The sequence below is a fragment of the Felis catus genome, chromosome F1 (genome assembly GCF_018350175.1).
Source record: "Felis catus isolate Fca126 chromosome F1, F.catus_Fca126_mat1.0, whole genome shotgun sequence".
Lineage (NCBI taxonomy): Eukaryota > Metazoa > Chordata > Mammalia > Carnivora > Felidae > Felis > Felis catus.
The window spans coordinates 3,008,568-3,033,973 of record NC_058384.1 but is presented as its reverse complement, the minus strand read 5'-3'; the positions used below and the strand labels follow the sequence as shown (position 1 = coordinate 3,033,973).

The 25,406-nt window shown below is 38.9% G+C and overlaps 1 protein-coding gene across 17 annotated transcripts in view; it reads left to right on the top strand.

The window, feature by feature from the left end:
• CDC42BPA (CDC42 binding protein kinase alpha) overlaps nt 1-25,406 on the top strand; it is a 321,704-nt gene that overhangs the window by 44,101 nt on the left and 252,197 nt on the right. For 15 of the 17 annotated variants that reach the window (XM_011290821.4, XM_019821472.3, XM_019821474.3 and 12 more), the window contains exon 2: nt 24,208-24,299. The exons of 1 other annotated variant lie outside the window; for it this stretch is intronic. In XM_011290821.4, coding sequence (XP_011289123.2) covers nt 24,208-24,299 — 92 coding nt within the window. Of the gene's footprint in view, nt 1-24,207; nt 24,300-25,406 lie in introns of those variants that run through there. One more of the 17 variants, XM_045049423.1, reaches the window with a different exon arrangement.

Sequence of the window (25,406 nt, the reverse complement as noted above, 5' to 3'; positions counted from 1 at the left end):
TATGTTTTTTTCGGTTTTTTAAAATTAACTTTGTTCATGTTAACTTTAACCTTACATAAGGCTTCGGTTTTTATGTAAGCAAATTTAGCACTTTTTTCTTTTACAGCTTCTGGCCATATGGCTCTGTTTTGCTGAGAAAGTCTTAGACACGTCAAGATTATAGGAATATGCTCCAGTACTTCTTCCTATCAGTACTACAGTTTTTACAAACACTTATTTCTTTAATTATAGTATTATTTTTTGAGTTGTATGCAGCATGGATTGATTTTTTTCCCCCCCAAGAGTCTGTCTCCCCCACTGACTTGAAATTCCTCTTTGATTTTACACTAAATTTTCAGATAATTGTGGACCTGTTTCTGAGCTTATTTTTGTTCTGTATGTCCAGGGTTCAGCAATCTATGATACACTGGACAAATCTGGCTCAAATTTCTGGACAAATTTCTTGGAACACAGACCTGCCCATTTGTTTATATATTGTTATTGTTTGCTTTCGTGATGCAAGGGCAGAGTTTTGACAGAGCCTAAAATATTTTTGTAGCCTCTACAGAAAGTTTGCCAACCTCTATGTTAATCTGTCTCTTTACCACACTCTTTTCTTTACTACAACTTTATATAATGTTTTGATATCTGATTGGAATAAACCCACACCTATCTACTGTCTGTGATTTAGAAAATTTTCTTGGTTATTTTGCATTTTGCCTTGCAGCTAAACTTTAGAAACAGCTGTTAACCTCAGTCATATATCATATTGGGATTTATTTTAATTCATACTTTAAAAAATAAAACTTTTCAAAGAGATTAGGTACATTTTGCCTATTATTTTGCAGTTTTAAAATATTTGATTCAATACTCAGTACTAGCCATAGTCCCTGGCCACATGGGGGATGCTTAATAAATGCTTTTTGTATGAATGGTCCAGAATTCTTTGTACTGTATCTTTTGCTTCAGACTGCCTTATTAGCTAGGTGTAGATAATCATTAACAGATATCTGTCACCCCTTAGCTGACAGCATCTGTGTGAATTGCACACATGATGGATGATACAAACCAGGCTGTGTGTTTCTAAAGTGATTAAGGGCCAGGAAACATTCCTAAAACATTAAAATATCATTATAGTATTTCTTTTTTCTCCACAAGCCTTATAGATATTTGATCTAAGTTAATTTAATGTATCTATTTTTGAGAGAGTGCGTGAGTGGGGGAGGGCAGAGGGAGAGAGAAAGAATCTTCAGCTCAACCTGGAGCCTGATGTGGGATCTTGACCTGAGCCAAAATCAAGAGTCAGATGCTCAACCGACTCAGCCCCCCAGGCGCCCATATTTGATCTAGGTTTTAAGAGACCACCGGATTCCCAAGTTAATTTCATTTTGTAGAATTATATATTCCGTGTATCTCTACGAGTAACTGATCGGAACTGAGTTGGAGATGAGTTGGGATATCATTCATGAATTTAATTATGTCATTCAACACTAAATGTGAATTCTTGGCTGAAGGAGCTATATAGACAAAATCTGTTGTTCTAAAAATGAATAAATTAAGTATTAGTAAGAGCAAACTCTCTGATACATTATCTTAACTAACTTTTCTTTCCTAAATTTGCAATGGCCATTTTAAGTTTTACTTCTCTCTTTTTTGAAAAAAATGTTTTAATGTTTATTATTTATTTTTGAGAGAGAAAGAGAGACCCAGCTTGAGTAGGGGAAGGGCAGAGGGAGAGGGAGACACAGAATCCGAAGCAGGCTCCAGGCTCTGAGTTGTCAGCATAGAGCCCAACATGAGGCTCAAACCCACGAACTGTGGGATCATGACCTGAGCCGAAGTCAGATGCTTAACTGCCTGAGCCATGCAGGTGCCCCTAAGTTTTACTTCTATTATTCCTTCCTTGACAACTCCCAAGTCAACATTTTCCTGCTCTTTCTGATCTACTAAAAATGTGCTAGATATTCTGGTTTGAATCCCAGTTCCTTCATTTATTTGGCTATTTGAGGACCAGCAAAATTATCAAAAATTAGTTGAAAAATATTTTAAAAAAAGACTAAGTAAAATAAATTCTCTTGCTTTTGTTTTCTTGTTTCTAAAATGAACTAATCATGGTACCTAACCTCATAAGTTGTTAAGTTGTTGTGAGACAAGTTGGTATGTGCAAAGCCCTTAAACAGAACTTGTTACTTAGTAAGCTTTAGTAAGGAGTTCTCACTTATTCTTTTGTGCTGATTAAAAAGTTATTATTTTGTGGTTTCCAAATACTATTTCCCAAATTTTAGCCTGGTGTCTAAGATCCCTTAAGACTGGGGATAGAGTAAGGATTATGCCTATGTTTTTTGTTTTGTTTGTTGTTGTTGTTGTTGTTTTAATTTAAATTCTCCATAGAGGAGAAAAGGAGGAATATAAAATGCTGAGCTTGTTAAATGGAATGAATCTGAACATGATGAATACTATTCAGATGACCTAATTTAGGAGAAGCCAGAAAAGTGCTCCAGACATGTATAGTTTCAGTTAATAAATGCAGAGATAAAATTGTTGACGAGGGCTGAACTTGACAAAATTTCCCCAGAGTATCAGCTGTCACAGGATAGAATTATATTTCGAATTTGTGTTTAATAATCTGTAACATTTAAGGTGTGTTTATTATTACCTGTAATTACATAGTGGCTTATAACTCAAGGACATTTGCTGTTAAGCGAGAAGTCACAAGGCAGGTGGTCACAGAGATGGTTCTCTGGCTCAGCAGTGTCCGGGATGAGCTGGTCTTCCCCACATGGTTGCAAGACAGCTCCTGGAAAAGCGCATCACCACTGTAACACCCTTCGTAGAAAGAAAGGGAGTGTTTGGGAAAGGGCTTTCTGTTTATTCTTTTTACTCAGAAGCTCTTAGGCCCTTCACCTTGGTTGCCAGCAGGTTTCACACAGAGGCCTGACCAGACAAGGGGAAGAGGGGAAAGGGGTGGTGACGGTTGGCATATATCAAGTATAATTTCAGCATCTGGGGCAGACATAAGACCACCACCCCAAAATCTGGAGTCTTTTAGCGAGGAGGAAGGGAAGAATAGTTGTCTGGAAGGTAACTAGGCTGTTGACCATGATGCCATGATATTAATTTATTTTACAGTGGTTTATAGAGGAACGGGTTTTAAAGTAGTGAACAGATCTGTTCCCTTGAATTCATGAGACTTTTTTCCTCCTTATCTTTTTCCTTTTAAGGTATGCTGTTGTTGGGATGTCACTTAGGCATTTTCTTATCCTCCAAATGCTTGTCATAAGTCTTAGAACTTAAAGGACCTCCTTTGGATCGTCAGAGTTTTAAAATGTATGTTTTGAGATCCTTGGAAGAAAGTAATTTAGCTTAAAAATGTTTTATTCTTACAGGTCTGCGTTAGTAGTTCTAGTTCAGGGAAAAGGAGAATCTGGGGTCCGGTGATGTAACACACTTCAGATCAAAGATCAAGTAGATAGTAAGTGGCACTGAAGATTCTTTTAATAATATCAGCTAATACTTTTGAATCCTTACATATTCCTGGTACGTATTACAGATCTTCCTCGCCTTATGATGGTGTTACTTCCCATTAAACCCGTCATTATTTGAAAATATCTAACGTCTAACCTACCGAACATCCTAGCTTAGCCTAGCCCACCTGAAACTTGCTCAGAACACTTACCCTCACCTACAGGTGGGCCAAATCATCTAACACTAAGCCTATAAAAGTGCTGAATATCTCATGTAACTTAGCGAACACCGAGCTGAAAGTGATAAATGGAATGGTCGTCAGTGTCCTGGCTGTTCACCGTCGCGATCGTGGGGCTGACTAGGAGCCGTGTCCAGCATCTTGAGACGGGACCATCTGCGTCTCACTGGCCCAGGAAAGGATCCAAATTCAAAATTCCAAGTATGGTTTCTACTGAACGCATATTGCTTTCACACCATTGTAAAGTTGAAAATTGTTGAGGTAGGCCATCTTAAGTTGGACATCCTCCGTGCTTAGCACCGGTTCCTTAGCACCGAGGATTATGAGGTATCAGTGCCTGTACAGATGCTTCAACTCCCCTTTCACAGTCTCACAGGTAGTCAGGGTCCATCAGACTAACTCCTCAGGGCTTTGATGCCAAGGCCTACGCTTTTATCCATTAACAATTAAGCATTCTCTTGTATAAATGAAATTCTTCCTTTAACCTTTCTGTGTAAGAAAGTGATTTAGTGAGAATCACTAAAAATCTATAGAATAAAGTAGCTGCTTTGCTACTCTCAGTCACTCGTTATTAAAGTCACATTTATTTATTGTAGGGATGGGAAAGTATTAGTGTTTAGGTGAGATGTTTTTAAGTCTGTGCAGCATAACTCTGTCATTTGAACACCATTTCCTAAGTTCCTTATTGTTCTTCTGCTGTGTCGTGGGAAATAGAATTCACTGATGCTGGGAACGTGTTAGGTGACATTCTCAGGATATCCTGTGACTTAAAAGGCTATTTTTTTTAACCAGGTAATACTCTCTGTGATGAGATATAATTTGGCTTAAATTTATACTTGATAGTAAGTTTTGAAATGTGTGTGCACACTCAGTACCCTTTCGGACATGTTTCTTAGTCTAAGTTTATGACGTATCTAGTAGTCTTTTGTAGGACATTTAAAATTTGAGGTATGTGTGTTTTCCCTTGGGAGGAGTTCTTAGTCGTCTACCTTATGCCTGAGGAGGTCCTCCCAACCCACCATTCCCTCCCCCGTTTTGGAGTTACTGGTTTAGATGATTGGTTTTTCTTTTTTTCTTTTCTTTTTTTTTTTTTAAAAAAATTTTTTTTCAACGTTTATTTATTTTTGGGACAGAGAGAGACAGAGCATGAACGGGGGAGGGGGAGAGAGAGAGGGAGACACAGAATCGGAAACAGGCTCCAGGCTCCGAGCCATCAGCCCAGAGCCTGACACGGGGCTCGAACTCCCGGACCGCGAGATTGTGACCTGGCTGAAGTCAGACGCTTAACCGACTGCGCCACCCAGGCGCCCCTGATTGGTTTTTCTTTTTACATAAAGCGTGAGGGGTGCACGGGTGGCTCATTCGGTTGAGCATCCAACTCTTGATCTCAGCTCGGGTCTTGATCTCAGGGTCAGGGGTTCAGGCCCGTGTTGGACTCCACCCTGGCGTGGAGTGTAATAAAGAAACACTAAAATTAGATAGAGTGAGTTGGTGACTTAAATTATCTGATGTGCTCACATTATGAATTACGATTAAATTTCAGCGACTGTACTTTTTTTTTCTTTTTAATGGTTATTTTTGAGAGAGAGAGAGAGAGAGCAAGCAGGGGAGGGGCAGAGAGAGAGGGAGACAACAGAATCTGAAGCAGGCTCCAGGCTCTGAGCTGTCAGCACAGAGCCTGATGCGGGGCTCAAACCCATGAGATTGTAACCTGACCCGAAGTCGGATGCTTAACCGACTGAGCCACCCCTCGGTGACCATACTTTAAATTTCTCGAGGTTTTCTTTGGTTCATTTTCACACTTTGTTTTCATTATTTGTATGAAATTTATATTATTTCACTATGTATATCTCTCTCTTTAATCATTGTTACCCACTTTATGGTGTTTTCAGATTGTACTCTTGAGTTCTTGGGTACTAAGCTGTTTGTTTTGATTGCCAACTTTCCATTGTGGTAGATACTTCCTCATCAGGTTTAAAGTTGTAGATTGTGGGCTTGCTTTTGATTGGGGTAGATTTTTAAAGGTTGAGTTCTCTTGCCCTGAGTGCTTCTCCTCTGTAGGGTAGGGACTAGATTTAATATTAATTTCTTGGCTTCAGACTCCTGACTCATACCTGCTCTCCCTTTGCACCCCCAGCCCCTCCCTGAGTTGCCTTACCTGGTCCAAGAGTCAGAATTTCTGTCATTTTCTTACATGGAGAAAGGCCCTGGGCTCCTTAGTCAGGGGTTTCGACCCTGGTCCTCTGCCTCTCCGAGGTCACCAGCAATAACTCATGTTTCCTGGTCTGTCTATTAGGGTCTGTGTCCAGGACTAGTAATCCCTTAAGCTTTGACAGCATTTATTCCTGCGTTTAAAATTTGATTGGCATTCTCTCTGTAATTCTGGCTCTTGGGGATTTCCCCTTCTCTCTCTCTTTCTATCTTTTCTCTTAAAATTTCTAATTGTTGTCTATTTTACTCAACATTTCAGTGTTCTGTGTGTTTGTTCTGTGGTTGTATGTGTGTGAATCTGTGTTACTTTTGCTTACTGTGTTGCCAAAACCATATGGACTATGTTGTAACTTCTTTCAATGATAACTCAATTATTAAAAATTAAAAAAAAAACCCACGCTGTCAAAGATACTACTTTAAGTGCCTAAAAGTGAGTAGGAAGCAGTTTTATACCTGCTCTCAATATTTGTGGTTGCCAGAGATGAGACATCTCAGACACATGCCACATTTAACTTTTTGCTTTGTAGGTTACAAGTGATTAGCATAGAGTCCCATTCTATTTCATAATAATTAACTGTGTATTAATTTTGAAGTACCCAGCATATTTTATTTGAGAATCTGCACACAGAGCTTGCTACAACCGGTGAAAGTTTTCACGTGGCCTGATATTTGTCTTCGTCCCCCCCCCCCCCCCCCACCTTCGCTTCTGCTTGGACGATGATCTCCTCCTGCCCCCGGCGGTGGTCCCTGCCTCTGCGACTCCACTGCACGTGGAAGGGCAGGCCGTGGACAGGATAAGGGAGAGAAAGATGGAGAAGCTGGAGAGGAAAGGGAGGAAGCAGGCAGCACGGGTGACCGGTGCTCCAGTGCTCCCCGTTCTCTCCCGGGCCTTTCTCTGCCCCAGGCTCTGCCTTTATTCCCCAGAGGCTCACCTTTACCTCCCTTCTCCACACCCCTTTTCTGTTGGAACCTCTCACTTTGTCCCTTTCTCATCCCCCGGTAGTTGTCACCAGTAGGCTCATAGCCCGTGCTCCTGTCCCCAGGCCTGGACAGCAGTGCTGAGGAGGAGGGAGGCTGGCGTGAAGGAGCCTCCGTGTTCAAATCTTGGGCAACATTCAGCAGCAGAGACGGTGCATCTCACGAGGTGTACGGGGCATTTCCTACTGGCAACTTGAATTCTTTCTCTTTTAGAACAATTTATTCATTTGTCCATTTAGTCAACAGTGTGTAAGTGAATGAGCCACTTAGCATGCTGGGGGCTCAGATGGAAATATGCTTTTGTCTTTCCTGTTTCAAAGGGATCTTTAGTTTTTTTTTTTAATTTAGAATTATGTTATATTTGATTCTTGTAATTTCAGCATCTGTTTATTTCAAAACTTTCAGAAAGAAAGAGGCAGCATGGTATATTAGAAAGGCTTTGGAGCCTGACACATCAGAGTTTGAATCCTGCTTGTGCCACCGACTAGCAGGATGATCTTAGCAATTTGTCTGAGCTTTCTGAACCTGTCCCTCCACCCCCGGAAAATGGGAATAATAGTTATTCTGAATGATAATGAAAGCGAGCGAGAATGTAGAGACAAGTGCGTATAGCATAGTATTTGGCCTCGACAGGTCCCGGTGAAATGTACCTGCCAAATCATTTATCATCACACAGAGTTTGTCCTTAGCACTAAATCGTTTTCTTGTCCAGAAGCACTTTAAAAAATGGGGTACATTCAGACGACAGTGAAGGGATTTTTTTTTCAACATCGTATTCTTGAAATTGGGGCAGGTTTTCAGAATGATGCGTAAAACGATTACTTCCACGTTGGTGTGCCCTTCTCGGGCCAGCTGTGACACAGCGGTGCTGTGACTTACAGGCCTCGGAATCAATGGAGGTTAATAACATGTACCGTAGGGAGGTTTGTGATAAATTAGATATTAGACTGGATGCTAACTCGGACTATCTGTGAGTGGAAACACAGGTTCTGTACCATCACATTCAGGGATGTTCAAGGAACTCAAGTCCGAAATGCAGCTAGTGTGCAGGAAGCTGCCGGAAACTGAATACGGGACAGATGTCACAGCTGTCCTCATCTTCGCTGCTCCTCGTGCATGCACTGTGCTTTTTTTTTTTCTCTTTCTGCCTTTTTCCGGTGATTTTCTCCTTTGCTTTCGGCCACATGGTGGGCTGCTTGGTGCAGTTCCTGCTGCGTGTATGTGCTGCCGCTTCCAACCATCTGCAGAGACGAGCGCTTTCTGAGCCGCGGTTTTCAGCTGTTTGCTCTACGGCTGTGGTCAGTACTCCACTCCGGCGCAGGTCGCTGAGGCTCCACCGTCTACACTTGACCTTCCCCTGAGGAGCAGGGGAGGGTTTCAGAGCAGGGCAGGGAGGCGGCATGGCACATGTCTCCAAGAGAATGTGCCAGAAGTGACAACTCCGAACTGTATGGCGTTAAACAGTCAAGCTGTTGCTGTCGTCGGATGGCGTAGTCGCTGGGGAGACGTCGCTGAACGTCATGCACTCAGTGTAGATGTGTCTGTTGTCTAGAAGCACAACAGTTGAATTCTGTGGCCCTGGTTTTTGTCAGAGGCAGTAATATAGTTGTATTAAATCTTCTCAGTTATTGTAATGAATATAAAGGGTTTTTTTTTTGTAATTTGTCATATATACAAAATGATTTTAACCACACTGAGTGTCTCAAATGGCCTTGTGGTGGATAGAATTCATGACTTTTTAAAAAATTGTTATTTATTTTTGAGAGAGAGAGAGAGCATGAGCAGGGGAGGGGCAGAGAGAGAGAGGGGGACACAGAATCCGAAGCAGGTTCCAGCCTCTGAGGTATCAGCACAGAGCCCCACGTGAGGCTTGAACTCATGAACCGTGAGATCGTAACCCGAACTGAAGTCAGACGCTCAACCGACTGAGCCCCCCAGGCTACCCCTTCATGACTTTTTTCATACTTACTTTTGTTAAATATAGCTAATGAAATTTTGGCACTAAGTTGCATGTATAATCAACTTTTTTCAAACGCAATATAGAAATAAATATTCAAGGAATTGAAATTGTGAATTGTCTGGTTCTATGTCATAATTTCATTGAATTTGTGAACTCTCAGCTCTAATGTAGTGGGGAATCTTTTAAACCGTCCCAGACATTATGAATGGCGTGAGAGGTAACTACATACCTCTCCAGAGATATTTAATAGTTCTTGTTCCTTGGTCATTTGTACCACATATTAGAATAATCAGAGATGTAATTTGCCTCAAGTGTCAGCTGTCAGCACCCTGTTTCTGGACTTCTGATTTAGCCTTGGGAGGAAGTAAATTATGTGTGAATGATAACCTTTGTTTTGTGATCTTGTTATATAGTAGAAATCATAGCTCCTTTTAAGTGTTGGAGATGGCGTTATAATGTTTTTAGGCTCCCATTTTCAGCTCTAATAGGACCTGTATATATCAACCCACCTTGTCAACTTTTTCTTTTTTGGAAGAAACCTTAAAGCTTAAAGAAAGCTTTATTGACATTTAATTCATATCAAACAATTCACTCATTCGAAGTGTATAATTCAGTGGTTTTGTCATATTATCTTACTAATTTTTAACACTGTGGTAAAGTATATAAAGTTTGCTATTTTAACCGTTTTTATTTTTTTTAATTTTTTTTTCAACGTTTTTTATTTATTTTGGGGACAGAGAGAGACAGAGCATGAACGGGGGAGGGGCAGAGAGAGAGGGAGACACAGAATCGGAAACAGGCTCCAGGCTCCGAGCCATCAGCCCAGAGCCTGACGCAGGGCTCGAACCCACGGACCGCGAGATTGTGACCTGGCTGAAGTCGGACGCTTAACCGACTACGCCACCCAGGCGCCCCTTAACCGTTTTTAAGTGTACAATTCATTGCATTAATTGCATTCACTTCATAATGTCATACAACCATCACGACTATTTATGTCCCAAACTTTTTCATCATCCCAAAGAGAAATTCTGTAATCATTAAGCAATTAACTCCCCCTTTTCTCCCCTCTCTCAGCCCCTGGTAACTTCTGATCTGCTTTCTGTCTGTGAATTTGCCTATTCTAGATGTTTCATATAAGTTGAAGCAAACTATTTCTCTTTATGTCTGGCTTATTTTGCTTAGCATAATGTCTTCAAGATTCATCAGTGTTGGAGCCTATATCAGTTTCATTTCTTTTTAACGTTCAATAACTTATCAGTGTATGTATATACCATGTTTTGTTTATCCTTTTATCTATTGACGGACATTTGGGTTGTTTCTATCTCTTGGCTATCGTGAGTAATGTTGATGAACCTTGGTGTGCAAGGATCTGCTTGAATCCCTCCTTTAAATTCCTTTGTGTGTATGTCTATGGATGGGATTGCTGGCTCATAAGGTAAATGTTTGTTTAGCTTTTTGAGGACCTGCCAAACTCTTGGCTAAAGCAGCTGTCCTCTCTGCATTCCCACCGGCAATCAATGTATGGGGCTCCACTTTGTCTACGTCCTTGCCAGTGCGTCGTGGTATCTTGTGATTTTGGTTTGCGGTTCCCTAATTCTTGGTGATGTTTAGCATCTTGTCATGTGCTTATTGGCTCTTTGTATATCTGTGGAGAAATACTTATTCAAACTTTCACCCAATTTTTGATAGAGTTTTTTTTTTGTTGTTGTTATTGAGTTACAGGAATTCTTTATATGTTTTACATTAATCCCTTATCAGACATATGATTTGCAACTATTTTTCCTCATTATGAGTTGTCTTTTCTCTATCTTGGTAGTGTACTTTGACGTACAAAAGTTTTTAACTTTGATGAAGCCCAATTTACCTCTTTTTTCCTTTTATTGACTGTGCCTTTTGGGTCATATCCAAAAAATCATTTTGTGTCCTGTCTAAAAAAATCACGGAAGTTTCTCCCTGTGTTTTCTTGTAAGAGTTTTATGGTTTTAGCTTGGACGTTTAGGTCTTTGATGCATTTCAAGTGAATTAAAAGTAACTGCGATCCACGTTCACTCCTTTGTATATGGACATCTAGTTTTCCCAGCACCGTGTGTTGAGAAGACTGTCCTGTCCTCAGTGAATGGTCTTGGCAACTCTGTCACAATCGGGTGACCGTACATGTGAGGGTTTAGTGGGATCCGTGTCAGTTACATCCTTTGGCTTTAGTCTTTGTTAAAGGTGAACAGATCGGAGTTTATAGCGATGTCGGTCAGATGGGTTGCAATCAGAAGGACACGTGAGAGGCCCCCAGGTATATATTGTAGCTAAAGTAGGGTCATGAGGACAAATAGAATAGTGAGAAGCTCGTGAGCCACGCTTCTTGGTACTATGTGAAGAGAACACGGTTCTGAACTAAGTAATCATCGGTAAGATGATTGTTTTACTTAAGGGATCATCAGGTTGCTTCATTATGTATGTAGTAGGTTGAAGGGCCTGTAATCAACCAGTCATTTACTCTTCTCAGGAACATGTCTTCAGGGAACTTTGTTTTGGTGAATAATGACTAGTAATGATTTATTTTATTCCTAAAGTTGTTCACAGTTCATTTTTTCATGACCGATTGTTTTCATCTAACTCAATCACTAAAATTAAAATAAAGGCATATCAATAGGTTTAATGAAAGACATCATAGTTTCTCAGATTGGAAAGAATATCAAGTTGTGAAAAACTTCTGGCCAAACAAGTCCATTTTTGAGCTAACCATTTTCATTAAAATGAATACTGTTTTATTCACATTATACAAAATTTAAAATTTCTTACTAAAAAATTTTCCTGTGTACATATATATATATATAAAAGAGTTTATAAAACTTTCTGTGCAACTCAAAAGATGATAATAAGAGGAACATCTCTCTGTCCTTTGATCCAGCTTAAGAAATGGGATATGAACAGGATCTTGGAAACAGTCCTGTGCGTCAATGTATTTCTCTCTTTTTTTTCCAGAATAAGTCACCATTGTGAAATTCCTTGCTTTTTTATAGATTTATCACTTGTATAAGTTCCTGTAGAATATTTCTTTTTGCCTGTTTTTGAAGTTTATGTAAAAGAAATCCTACTGTATGTTTTCTGTGACTTCTTTCCCAAGTAGTGTGTTTTTGAGATTTATCTGCATTGCTTATGTTAACCTTAAAAATAAAAGTTATTTTGCTTGCAAAAATGTTTCATCAGGGGGCGCCTGGGTGGCTCAGTCGGTTAAGCGTCCAACTTCCGCCCAGGTCATGATCTCACGGTTCTTGAGTTCGAGCCCCGTGTCAGGCTCTGTGCTGACAGCTCAGAGCCTGAAGCCTGCTTCAGATTCTGTGTCTCCCTCTCTCTCTGCCCCTCCCTAACTCACGCTCACTCTCTCTGTGTCAAAAATAAACTTTAAAAAAATGGTTTATTCAGGAATAGTAGAGAATTGCCATTCAGGATATGCAAACTATAGTCAAACTATAGGCAAGTCCAACAAACTGAGGAGAAGCACATTATTTTATAGATAAGGAGGAGGAAATTAGGAGGGAGTTGTTTTGAACAAAAGTCCATTTGGAGAAAAGCAAGAGTTCAGGGTGGTGGTTTCTCGCTGGCTGAGCTGCAGGCGTGATCATTTCTTGTAGGAGACGCGGTGCTGGCTCATCTTTCCCTGGATCTTTTCTTGTTAACGATTTTTGTTTTGGGGCCTGTAGTTGACATTCAGTGATAACAGCTCCCCCTTCCCGCCTCCCCTTCTGCATCCAGAATCCACTCTAGTGATGTTTCCTTTTATTAATTTTCACACTTAAAATAGCTATGGTTTATTTATTTTCATGTGCTTATATTACTTGATTGCATGAATGAACCACAATTTATGTATCTTCATGTAGATGGACGTTTGTTTCCAGGTTTTCATTATTATGGATAATGCTGTATAGTACTGTCTTTCGGTTCCCATATGCAAGTTTCTTTAGGTGCTGTATGTATCGAAGAAGGAATCTCTGGAGAGTAGGATATGCACACGATCAGTTGAAGTAGCTAAATGGGAAACTTAAAGTGGTTATCTTCATTTACATTCCCACTAGCAGTGGACAAGATATTATTCCTCCCAACACTTGGTTTTATTGACTTTAATTTTTGCCAGATGTCTGAAATTGTCATTGTGGTTTTAGGTATATTTGTTTGATTACTAATGAGCTGTCTATCTTTTCATATGTTGTGGGCCATTGTGTTTTCTTCTCTACGAAACACACCATTTTTCAGTTGGTTTGTTTGTTTTAAGTGCATTGGTAGGAGATCAGTATGTATTCTGAGTACCAATCCATTTTCATTTATATGTGTCACAGTTAATTACTCCTACTTAGTGTCTTTTATGGTGACTTCTGATGAAAAAAAATTCTTAACTTTACGTGGTCAAATTTTTAGATAATTATTTTTTAGATAAACTATACTTACCTTGATTTAAAAATTCTTCTGTAACCCAGAGTCATAGAGTCTTGTATATTGCCTTTAAACAACCTGGAATGACTTGACTTTGTGTATCGTGTGACATGCTATTCCAGTGGCATTCCTTTCCCGAAAATGACCATTGTCCCGAAGTCATGTGTTAAAATAGTCCATTCTTTTCCCACCATTGTATTGTGCCAGTACTATTATAAATCATGTCCATACGTGTGTGAGTTGCTTCTGGGCTCTCTGTCTGTTTGGTCGATTTGTCCATCTTCTTGGCACACATACTATTTTAATTACCATAGTTTTTTAATAGTGCAAGTCTTTTTTCTTTTTCTACTGTTTTTATTTTTTGTCAAAAGTGTCTTGATTATTCTTGTTTTTTTGTTCATCCTTGTAAATTTTATTTTTAATTTTTTTAGTGTTTATTTTTGAGAGAGAGAGACAGACAGTGTGAATGGGGGAGGGGCAGAGAGAGAGAGGGATAGAATCAGAACCAGGCTCCAGGCTCCCAGCTGTCAGCACAGAGCCCAATGTGGGGCTTGAACCCACAAACTGTAAGATCATGACCTGAGCCAAAGTTGGGTGCTCCACTGAGTGAGGCACTCAGGCACCCCTTTAAAAAGCTTTTTAAGTGTTTATTTTTGAGAGAGAGAGAGAGAGAGAGAGAGAGAGAAAGAGAAAGAGAGCGAGCACATGTGAGTGTGAGAAAGGGAAGGGCAGAGGGAGAGGGAGACACAGAATCTGAAGCAGGTCCTTGTAAATTTTAGAATTAGCTTGTCAAGTTCATGAAAACCCTGGTTGGGATTTTCGTTGTAATTACATTAAATTGCAGATCTGTGTGTGGGAGAATTGACGTTTTAATGAACTAATGCCTTCCTATCCAAGTACTTTTTATTTGGGTCTTTAACATCTTTCAGTAAACTTTTGTAGTATATTAAGGACAGATACAATTTTTGATAGATTTAGTGATAGGTACTTTCAAAAGTCCCATCATAAATATGTTTCTGGATGATTTTCCAAAAATTTTTCTGATATATAGGAGTGAAATTGACTTTTGCATACTATTTATGTCCAGCAACTTGCTTGACTCAGTTATTGCATTCATGATGTGTGTTGATTTTTTTGTGGGTTTTTAATTTTCTCTCCGTGCTATACCTTTCATCTCCACGACTTTTTTGTTTTATTACTGGTGGTTTGTACTCTTAATCTCCTTCACCTGTTGTGCCCATCCTCCCACCCACCTCCCCTCTGGCAACCATGGGTTGGTTCTCTGTAATTAAGAGTCTGTTTGAGTTTTGTTTGGTGGGGGGAAATATATGTGAAATAATTTACTTGCATTTAGAGTGGAAAACTCACTTTAAAATGTTATGGATCATTTCATTATTTCAGTTTGAAGCACATTTTTATGGAAGATGACTTTTAATACGTGAATTTCCTCAAAATCGTTTGGAGTATAGTTGACACACAATGTTACATTAGTTTCAGGTGTGCAACGTAGTGATTCCACTTCTGTTTGTGTGATGCTGTGTTCACCACAAGTGTAACTGCCGTCTGACGTGATACAAGATCATTGACTGTATTGACTACGCTGTGCCTTTTATTCCCGTGACTTACTGATTCCATGACTGTTTCCACTCCCACTCTCACCATCTCCCCCGCCCCCCCTTCCCCACGGCAACCATCAGTTTGTTCTCTGTTTACAGGTCTGATTATGCTTTTTGTTTGTTTATTCATTTGTTTTGTGTTTTTAGACTCCACGTATAGGTGAAACCATATGGCATTCAGCTTTCAGTCTGACTTACTTCACCTGGCATAATGCCCTCTAGGTCCAAACATGTTATTACAAATGGCAAGACCTCCTCCTTTTTTATGGCCGCGTAATCCGCCACTTAGGGCTGAGTTGCTTCCGTATCCTGGCTATTGCAAATAATGCCACAATAAACGTTACATGTCTTTTTGAATTAGTGTTTTTAATTTTCTGTGGATAAATAGTAATGGCATTACTGGATCATGTATTATTTCTATTTTTAGTTTTTTGAGGAACCTCCATATTTTCCATCGTTGTTGCACTAATGAATATTCCTCATCAATATTTGTTATTTCTTTTTTTTTTTTTTTTTTTTTTTGAGAGAGAAAGCGTGAGCAGGGGAGGGGCAAAGGGAGAGGGTGAGAGAGAATCTCAAACAGGCTCCACGCCCAGCTTGGTGTCCGAGGTGGGGCTCGATCTCACAAACCATCTGCTCGTAGTAACAGCTTGCTCTCTTCCTTTTCGTATGTCTGTTATTTCTTTTCTTGCCGCACTGACTTGTATCATTATTAAAATGCTAAGTAGAACTGATAATAACAATTATTTTCATAGAATGCGTCCTTATTTGTGTCCTGATTTTAAAGAGAATGTTTTTAACATTTTACTTTGTAAGTGTTTTGTTTGCTGTTCTGCAGTGCTGCTGTTGTCGCTATCAGTTATCAGGCCATGGAAGTTTCCTTTTGTTTCTCATTTGTTAAAAGTGTAGCTTTTAAAAGTAGCAAGAATGGTTGTATAATTTTATTGAACAGGGTTTGTATTATAAATATATTTATTAAGATACTGATATTTTCTTCAATCTATGTATATGGTGAGTTATGTTAATCAGTTTTCTAATATTAAAACAACCTTGTATTCTTGGGATAAACTCAATTTGGTCATGTTATTTTATTTATAAATTGATTAGTTTGATAATTGGTAAGTTTTTTTACATCTGTATTCATGAACAAACTTACCTGTATTTTTGGTATGAGATTAGGATGAAATGATAGCTTTCTCTCTCGGTTTATTCTTTGGAAAGTTTGTTTTAATATGGGAGTTACCACTTTCTTAGTGTGTATAGTTGAACTTGCAGGTAAAGCTGTTCAGGATTGTAATTTGCTTTGTGGAAGATTTTTTACATTACTGATTCGACTTATTTATTGGCGAGTTCATATTTTCAGTTTTGAAAAAATCAGTTCTCTTTCTAGGAATTTGTTCACGGCTGCATTTTTGAATTTATCGGCATAAGCTTTTAATGATATTCTTTTACTATCCATCTAATCTCAGAGGCATCTGGAGTTTTGTCGTTTCTCATTCCCAATAGTGACTTTTCAGTTGTTTTTATTGTTTTTCTTCAGTGAACCATCCTTTGGTCTTGTTGAACTTACCTATTATATGGTTATTTTAAAATTAATTGATTTTATTTATTTTGCTTTCCTACATTTTTGTTTTCTTATACTTTGAGTTTATTCTTTTAGTCTAATATTTTGTGTTGTCTGCTTAACACCTTAATTTTTAAGCTTTCCTTCTTTACCAGTGTAAATGTTGAGAGCTTTTTTCCCCATGTGGTATATACTGGTTTCGGTTGTGTTCTAGAACTTTTGATGTATAGTATTTTCTTACTATATAGTTGTAATATTTTCTGATTATTTTATTAATTTTTCTTCGAAATTGTTTTTGGATATCAGAGTTTATGGTTTTTCCTGGGAATCTTTCTGCTATTGATTTCTTTTTTTAAAATTATTTATTTATTTTGAGAGTGAGCACAGCGGGGGAGGGGCAGAGAGAGAGAGAGAGAGAGAGAGAGAGAGAGAGAGAGAGAGAATGAATCCAGGCAGTCTCTGTGCTGTCGCTGCAGAGCCTGACAGGGGTCTTGATCTCACAAGCCGTGAGATCATGACCTGAGCCGAAATCAAGAGTTGGATGCTTGACTGAGACACCCAGGCGCCCCTCTGTTACCGATTTCTAATTGCACTGTACTCCTGTAATTTGGTTTTTATGTTCCCAATACTTTGAAGTTCTTTGGAGGTGGTTTTATGTCTTGGCATATTACCAAAATTTGTAGCAGTTTTATGTGTGTTTTAAAATGATATTCTCCAACTCCTCAGTGGTGTATTATAGACAAGGTGCTCAGGTTTTTGTTTCTTTTTTGTTTTTGCTTTTGTTTTGGTCTGTTTGAGCTGTCAATTACTGAGAGAGTTACAGTAAAATATATGAAGGTGAGTTTGTTTCTTTTATATCTGTCAGTTTGGCTTTACCTATTTTGAGCTTACGTTGCTGGCCTATACATGTTTAGAATCATTATGTCCTGGTTAGTTCAACATTTTTTTAAAGCAGTATGTATGGCTCTTTTTAATCTCTATTCTACTCATGCCTTTCCCCCCAATATCTCTTTTGTCAATTATTAATATGCCTTAGTTTTTTGGTGGTGGGAGGGGTTAATATTACCCTCTACTTTTTCTGAAATTTTGCATAAATTTGGGGGAGAACCCACTAAAACAAGAAGAAACACCACAGAATTTTAGAGAGCACTGGCAAATCTAAATATTATCTACTTGGAAGAATAATTGTAAAATGTGCAAACTTCCAGCAGCATTGGTAAGGGAAAACAATGAAAATAGATCCAAATATACAATATTAGCACCTAAAAAGGGATCAAACCTACCTATCTTATAGATTTTTTAAACAAAAGAATCTTATTTCACTTTACTCCAATGAATTTAAAAATTTCAGTGCAATGTATAAATTTGTATAAAAGTGTAATTAACACAGTTGTCGTAGGAAGAAATCGAAAACATGAAATGGGCAATAATGTGAAAGAAGTCAATTATCAAAAGTCCATGAAAGGACGTTTTCACTAGCACGTGTTTTCAGATCTTATGATTATAAGGTCTCTATCAGTCTCTGCTTTCTTCCTCTAAAAGTTTTGTAGTTTTGTTCTTTAAACAACCTGAATTTTGTTTAGAGAGTAAGCAAGGAGAGAAAGCTACTCAACTTATTTAAGGAGGTTGATTTGTCATCGGTCCTAAAGCAGATGAAGACAGTATAGAAAAAAGGTCATTGTAGACCAACATTATTTATGAACACAGATGTAAAATTTTAAAATAGAGTCAATGTCAGGAGTTTATTAACTAAATACACCCAAGTATGGTTTGTCTCAAGGCATATAAAGATGGTTCAACTTCTAAAGTCTTTTTAAGTAATAGGCCAAATTAAAAGAATGAAATAGAAACCCAGATCTTCATGGAGATTGTAATTAACAGTCCCACCAGCCCTGTATGAGAACACCTGTTATTCACACACCTGTAAACACTTGGTGGTTTCCAGGTTTTTATTTTCGGCACATTTGGTAGGTAAGTAATAGAGTATTTCTAGTATGTTTATTTGCATTTCTGTGATTTCTTGTGAGTACCATTTTTTGTTTATTAGCCATTTGTAGTCACACTGAAAAATTTAAATGGAAAAGTAACACTTACTGCATAATTTGTTTACTTGAGGACAGGGACTACTTATCTTTTGTATCTCTCGCATCTTATAAAGTGGCTGGCATACAGCAGGTATTAGAAGGTACTTCTTGAGTGATGAGTAACTGATTAGTAAAGCTAGGAGCCTCCCGAAGAAATCTGTGACTTAACTCATTTTTGAATGCTTTTAAAAATAGAACAGTTTTGCAGTGTCATAGAAATGGGATTTTTATTAGCAGATTCCAGGATGTAAAGAATAGATAGGACTATTTTTTAAATTTCTTTCAATGCTGTAGGTTCCCACAAAACTTGGATAAGGACAAAACCTATCATCCTAATTACACGTGACTGTAGCATATTCATTTGCTTGGTGCTTTCCGAGTATGTGCTACTGCACGGAAAACTTAGCGTTACTTCTTGTTTGCATACTGTTTTGTACCTTTGGTATAAAAGATCATTTTAACAGCCCTTTGCTTTCCCAAATTATATTTCTTTTACTCTAGTTTTAAAACAGTAGTTTCTTTTCCTGCTTTGCAATACCATCTCAGAGGTTTGAAAGAGCTACGTCTTTGACCTTTTAGATAAGATGTTACCCAAAAGGAGGTGTACATGGAATTATTCTCGAAGAACTGAGCTAGATTACAAATGACTGTAGTGGTCTGTGATGAAATCCTGTTTTTTGATTTACGGTCAGTAATGGGACAAGGATACAGAGCATATACTTTATTTGGGCCCAGGTTATTTGGAAGTCTTGAGGTGGGGAGACGTACAAGGAAGTAGAAGATGTGTTTGAACAACCGCGGAGTGTTACGTTGTAGGAGGCCGTGTGGTGTTTTAGCTGTAGCTGGCAACTAGACTAGCACTGGCCTCCTATTGCCTGGCTCCACATCTTTATTTTCATTTCTCTATTCCATACCTACCCTCTTGCCCAGGTATTTCTGAAATGCTTGTATAGAAGCTGGGAAGGGGGGGGGGGGGACACCAGTGTCACATTCCTGCTAGACTGATGGATAGATAGATCACTACTCTTCCCTCCTACACCTTTGCAAATTGTCAGTAAAATTCCCTCAATTTATGATCTATTTTTTTCCTTCTGGGACCCTGACTGGTGCACAGTGGCCACAGTCTCAACCATTTGTCCAGTCCAGTTTGTTCACAACCAGGACACCCGAGTCATTTTATCAAGGTGCTCACTTCGCGTGGCAGCATGGTTTTGGGTCTTGTCTTTCTAGGGTGAGATCTCCCAAACCTTTGTTCAGAGTTGTTGTTCCTTTGAACCGTCGTCTTCCCCACTGTGTGGGTTCCAAATGCACAGCAGTCTCCATTTCCTTTCCTTATTCTCGAAAGGTAAAAGACCGACACAGAAATCTCTACTAGACTGAGATGTGCGGTGTGGAATGGCCTTCTTTTCTAAATTACTTAGTGGGGCCAAATACCTTCAGAACAAATCAAATTTTAAGGACTGACGGCTCTATTTCACTCTCCTACAGCTCAAATAAATATGAGCCTTGCTCCGTGGAACAGAGCTGTACCCATGTATGATGACCTTTTGTTTTAATTATCACAAATGTTTTACTTTGATATTTCTTTTAATGTTTATTTAGTTATTTTGAGAGAGTCCACACATGTGAGCAGGGGAGGGACAGAGAGAAGGGGAGAGAGAGAATCCCAAGCAGACGCTCCGCTGACCACGCAGAGCCCCATGTGGGGTTCGATCTCATAAGCCATGAGATCATGACCTGAGCCGAAATCAAGAGTCAGACTGAGCCACCCAGGTGCCCCATAAATGTTTAATTTTGATGATGTGCCTTTGATTTAATTTGGGCCACTTTTTAAAAAAATTGATTTCAGGAGTAGAATTTAGTGATTGATCACTTACATATAATACTCAGTGCTTGTCACAAGTGCCCTCGTCAGTGCCCATCACCCTTTTAGCTCATCCCACCTCCCCTCCAGCAGCTCTCAGTTTGTTCTCTCTAGTTAAGAGTCTCTCTTATGGCTTACCTCCCTGTTTTTATCTTATTTTATTCTTCCTTCCCTTCTCCTGTGTTCATCTGTTTTGTTTCTTAAATCCCACATATGAGTGAAACCGTATGGTATTTTTCTTCCTCTGACTTGTTTCATTAGCATAACACACTCTAGTTCCATCTATATCATTGCAAATGGCAGGATTTCATTCTTTTTGGTGGCTGAGTAATATTCCGGTGTACTTATATACCACATCATCTTTATCCATACATCAGTCGATGGACATTTGGGCTTTTTCCATACTTTGGCTATTGTTGATAGCGCTGCTATAAACATTGGGGTACATGTGCCCCTTTGAATCAGTAGTTTTGTATCCTTTGGATACCTTTGGATAAATACCTAGTAGTGCAGTTGCTGGGTCCTTGGGTAGTTTGGTCTTTAACTTTCTGAGGAACCTGCATACTGTTTTCCAGAGTGGCTGCACCAGTTTGCATTCCCACCAGCAGTGCACGAGGGTTCCCCTTTCTCTGCATCCTCGCCAACATCTGTTGTTTCCTGAGTTGTTGATTTTAGCTATTTTGACTGGTGTGAGGTGGCATCTCATTGTGGTTTTGATTTGTATTTCCCTGATGATGAGTGACGTTGAGCATTTTTTCATGTGTCGGTTGGCCATTTGTGTATGTCTTCTTTGGAGAAATATCTCTTCATGTCTTCTGCCTGTTTCTTAACCAGATTATTTTCTGGGTGTTGAGTTTGACCAGTTCATTATAGATTTTGGACATTAGCCGTTTATCAGACAGGTCATTTGTAGATATCTTCTCCCATTCCGTAGGCTGCCTTTTAGTTTTGTTGATTGTTTCCTTTGCTGTGCATAAGTTTTTTTATCTTGATGAGGTCCCAGTATTTCACTTTCGTGTTTGTTTCCCTTGCCTGCAGAGATGTGTCTAGTAAAAAGTTGCTATGGCCAAGGGCAGAGAGGTTGCTACCTGTGTTCTCCTCTAGGATTTTGGTGGTTTCCTGCTTCACATTTAGGTGTTTCATCCATGTTGAGTTTGTTTTCCTGTATGGTATAAGAAAGTGGTCCAGTTCCATTCTTCTGCATGTTGCATCCAGTTTTCCCAGCACCATTTGTTGAAGAGACTTTTTCCCTTGGATTGGAATATGCTTTCCTGTATTTCCTGCTTTGTTGAAGATGAGTTGACCATATAGTTGTGGGTCCATTTCTCGGTCCTCTGTTCTGTTCCATTGATCTATGTGTCTTTTTTTTTCTTCTTCTTTTGCCACTACCATACTGCCTTGATGGCTATAGCTTTATAATACAGCTTGATGTCTGAAATTGACTCCCACTTTGCTTTTCTATTTGGGGACATTTCTGTTCCGTACAAATTTTAGAATAGTTTGTTCTAGCTCTGTGAAACATGCTGCTGTTATTTTTATAGGGACTGCATTGAATGTGTAGATTGCTTTGGGTTGTATAGACATTTTAACAGTGTTTGTTCTTTCAATCCATGAACGTGGAATGTTTTTCCATTTCTTTGTGTCTTCAGTTTCTTTCATAAGCGTTCTATAGCTTTCAGAGTACAGATCTAATTTTTACCTCTTTGATTAGGTTTATTCCTCGTATGTTACAGTTTTTGGTGCAATTGTAAAAGGGATCGATCGATTCCTTGATTTCTCTTTTCTTCTTCTTCATTGTTGGTGTACAAAAATGCAACATGGGGGCGCCTGGGTGGCGCAGTCGGTTAAGCGTCCGACTTCAGCCAGGTCACGATCTCGCGGTCCGGGAGTTCGAGCCCCGCGTCGGGCTCTGGGCTGATGGCTCAGAGCCTGGAGCCTGTTTCCGATTCTGTGTCTCCCTCTCTCTCTGCCCCTCCCCCGTTCATGCTCTGTCTCTCTCTGTCCCAAAACTAAATAAAAAACATTGAAAAAAAAATTAAAAAAAAAATGCAACATGTTGTGTCCTGTGACTTTGCTGACTTCATGTGTCCATTCTAGGAGACTTCTGGTGGGGTCTTTCAGGTTTTCCATGTGGAATATCACTTCCTCTGCAAAGAGTGGGAAGTTTGACTTCTTCCTTGCTGATTTGGATGCCTTTTATTTCTTTTTGTTGTCTGATTCCTGAGGCTAAGACTTCAAGTACTATGTTGAACAACAGTGGTGAGAGTGGACATCCCAGTTGTGTTCCTGACCTTAGGGGAAAAGCTCTCAGTTTCTCCCTATTGAGGATGATATTAGCTGTGGGTCTTTCATATACGACCTTTATGATGTTGAGGTTTGTTCCCTCTAAACCTACGTTCTTGAGGGTTTTTGTCAAGAAAGGATGCTCTATTTTGTCAAATGCTTTTTCTGCATCTGTTGAGAAGATCATGTGGTTCTTGTCCTTTCTTTTATTAATGTGGTGTATCACACTGATTGATTTTCAGATATCCATACCTAATGACCTTTTAATCACATTACTCCTTTTTGTGTGAGAATAAAGAGGGACATGAGGGGAAGGAAGGAAGCAGGTCTAAATTTGTCTTAGAGGCAGCAGAATGTACATTGATTCTGTAATTTAAAAAAATGTCAATTTATCCCTTATAATTAATAATATGTCTAAATTCTTTCCATGATATTTAAGGCCATTTATGTTTTCCACTTTCCATCTTCAATTTCTTTGCATTTCTTCTCAAAATTCTATAATGACAATGGATTATTGCATGTTAGCACCTCAAATTAATTTCCCTCCTCTCTTCATTTGCTTGTATTGCCTCCTGTGCCTGGAACGTCTACACTGCAAACCCAGTCAAAGTAGCAAAATTCTATTTAGTCCTCAAGGTCCAGTTCCTGTGGTATATCCGGGAATTCTTAGTGTTTTGTTCTCACTCGTCTGAAGTACTTTATGTTTACCTCCATTAGAAGTCTCATCACATTGTTACATTTTGTACCTGTGCCTACTCTCTGTCCTAAAGCCTCAGAACTTCTTGAAGGAAGGTACCGTATTGTAATCTTATTTGTTCACACTCTGGTGATTGCCACCATGCTTTGTATAGTGTAAACTCTTGCTGAGGGTGTGTTAAAAGGATAAATGAATGAATGAATGTGAAAGAAATCTGAATTTTCTTGGCTGAAACTCCCTTGGGTACCATGAAATTTGCTTTTACTTCTCGGACATTTGTGTTCAAGTATGTGTCTGGCTTTGAGAGCTAGAATATGCAGAATGTTTAGCATGAAAATAAACTGGTCTCGCTTGTACCTCCCTGTTACTTTGCATTATTTCATATGTTATTAGCTGTTTAACAATATGTTGTCAACAAAAATGTATTCACATATAAGAAATAAAGGAAATTGGGGCGCTGGGTGGCTCAGTTGGTTAAGCATCTGACTTCCGCTCAGGTCATGATCTGGCAGTTTGTGAGTTCGAGCCCCATGTTGGGCTCTGTGCTGCTAGCTCAGAGCTTGGAGCCTGCTTCGGATTCGGGGTCTCCCTCTCTCTGCCCCTCTCCTGCTCATGCTCTGTCTCTCTCAAAAATAAACATTAAAAAAAGGAAAAGAAATAAGGGAAATTATTTTCTTATGGATATTAAATCTATTCTCAATATAGTGTGATGGGATTATGAAACACTTTGACTTCATTCTTAATCATAACTTGAATTTTTGTTGTTTAAGAAATACCATTATATGTACCTAATTTGCATCACATTTCATTAAGAAAGTGACTAATGTTGCTCTTTTGTTTCAGCCAAACCATTTACTTCTAAAGTGAAACAGATGCGTCTACATAGAGAAGACTTTGAGATATTGAAGGTGATTGGTCGAGGAGCTTTTGGAGAGGTAAGAAAGAGAGTTTTTATAAAAGTTCTGCTACTTGGTTTGGAAGCGATTTTATACAGTCTGTGAGGCAGTTTAACTCAAGTATGATTTCCTTGCTGTCGTAATTGATACAATTGATCAGAAAATATATTAGAGTTTTGAATGAAATATTTCTGCGTGGAATTTTTTTACAAGATTATTTTTCTTCTTCATATGTCAATGTAAGGTTGAGGATGCTTCTGGACTCTCTTCTCCTCCAACGGCTTATTTGTCTCTCGTCGTGCCACTGCCACACTTGGTTTACGTTACTCTAGATTAAGAAGTTTCCATATCTGGTAGTGTATATCCTCCGACATCCTCCCTCTCCTCCTCTGTTCTTGGCCCTTTATATTTTCATGTAATTTTACAGTGAGTATTTCAATTTCAGAATTACTCTTAAAAATCCATACCCATACATCTGCTTGAATTTTGATTAGGATTACACTGAAACTAGAGATCAGTTTGTAGGGGCACCCGGGTGGCTCAGTCGGTTAAGCTCTGACTCTGGATTTGGCTCAGGTCATGATCTCTCGGTTCATGAGACAGAGCCTCCCATCAGGCTTTGCGCTGACAGCGTGGAGCCTGCTTGGGATTCTCTCTCTCTGCCCCTCTCCTGCTCGTACCCGCCCCCCCCCCCCCCCCCGCAAATAAATGAATACCCTTAAAAAAAAAAAAACAAAAAAAAACTTCTTTAGACATCAATTTGTGGATAATTGACATCTTAACGCTAGGTCAGCCAATCAATGAAGGAATGTGACATTCTTTGTTATTTTAATTAGAATTGTTAGATTTCATTTTCTAGGGTTTTTTTTTTTTTTTTTTTTTTTTGCTAATAGTTAGAAATATAATTGAATTTTGTTTGACTTTGCACCTAGTAACCTAGCTAATTTTACTTTTTCAATTATGGATTGTGTTGGATTTTAAGATGTTTTATCAGCATTTTTTGAGACACTTAAGGCTTTTCGCTCTTGCTCTGTTAATGTATTGAATTACCCCAGTTTATTTTCAAATGTTAAACTAACCTGGCATTTCTAACCTAAGCCCAACTTTGTATTACCCTTTTTATGTTTCCTTGCTCTTGGTTTGCTC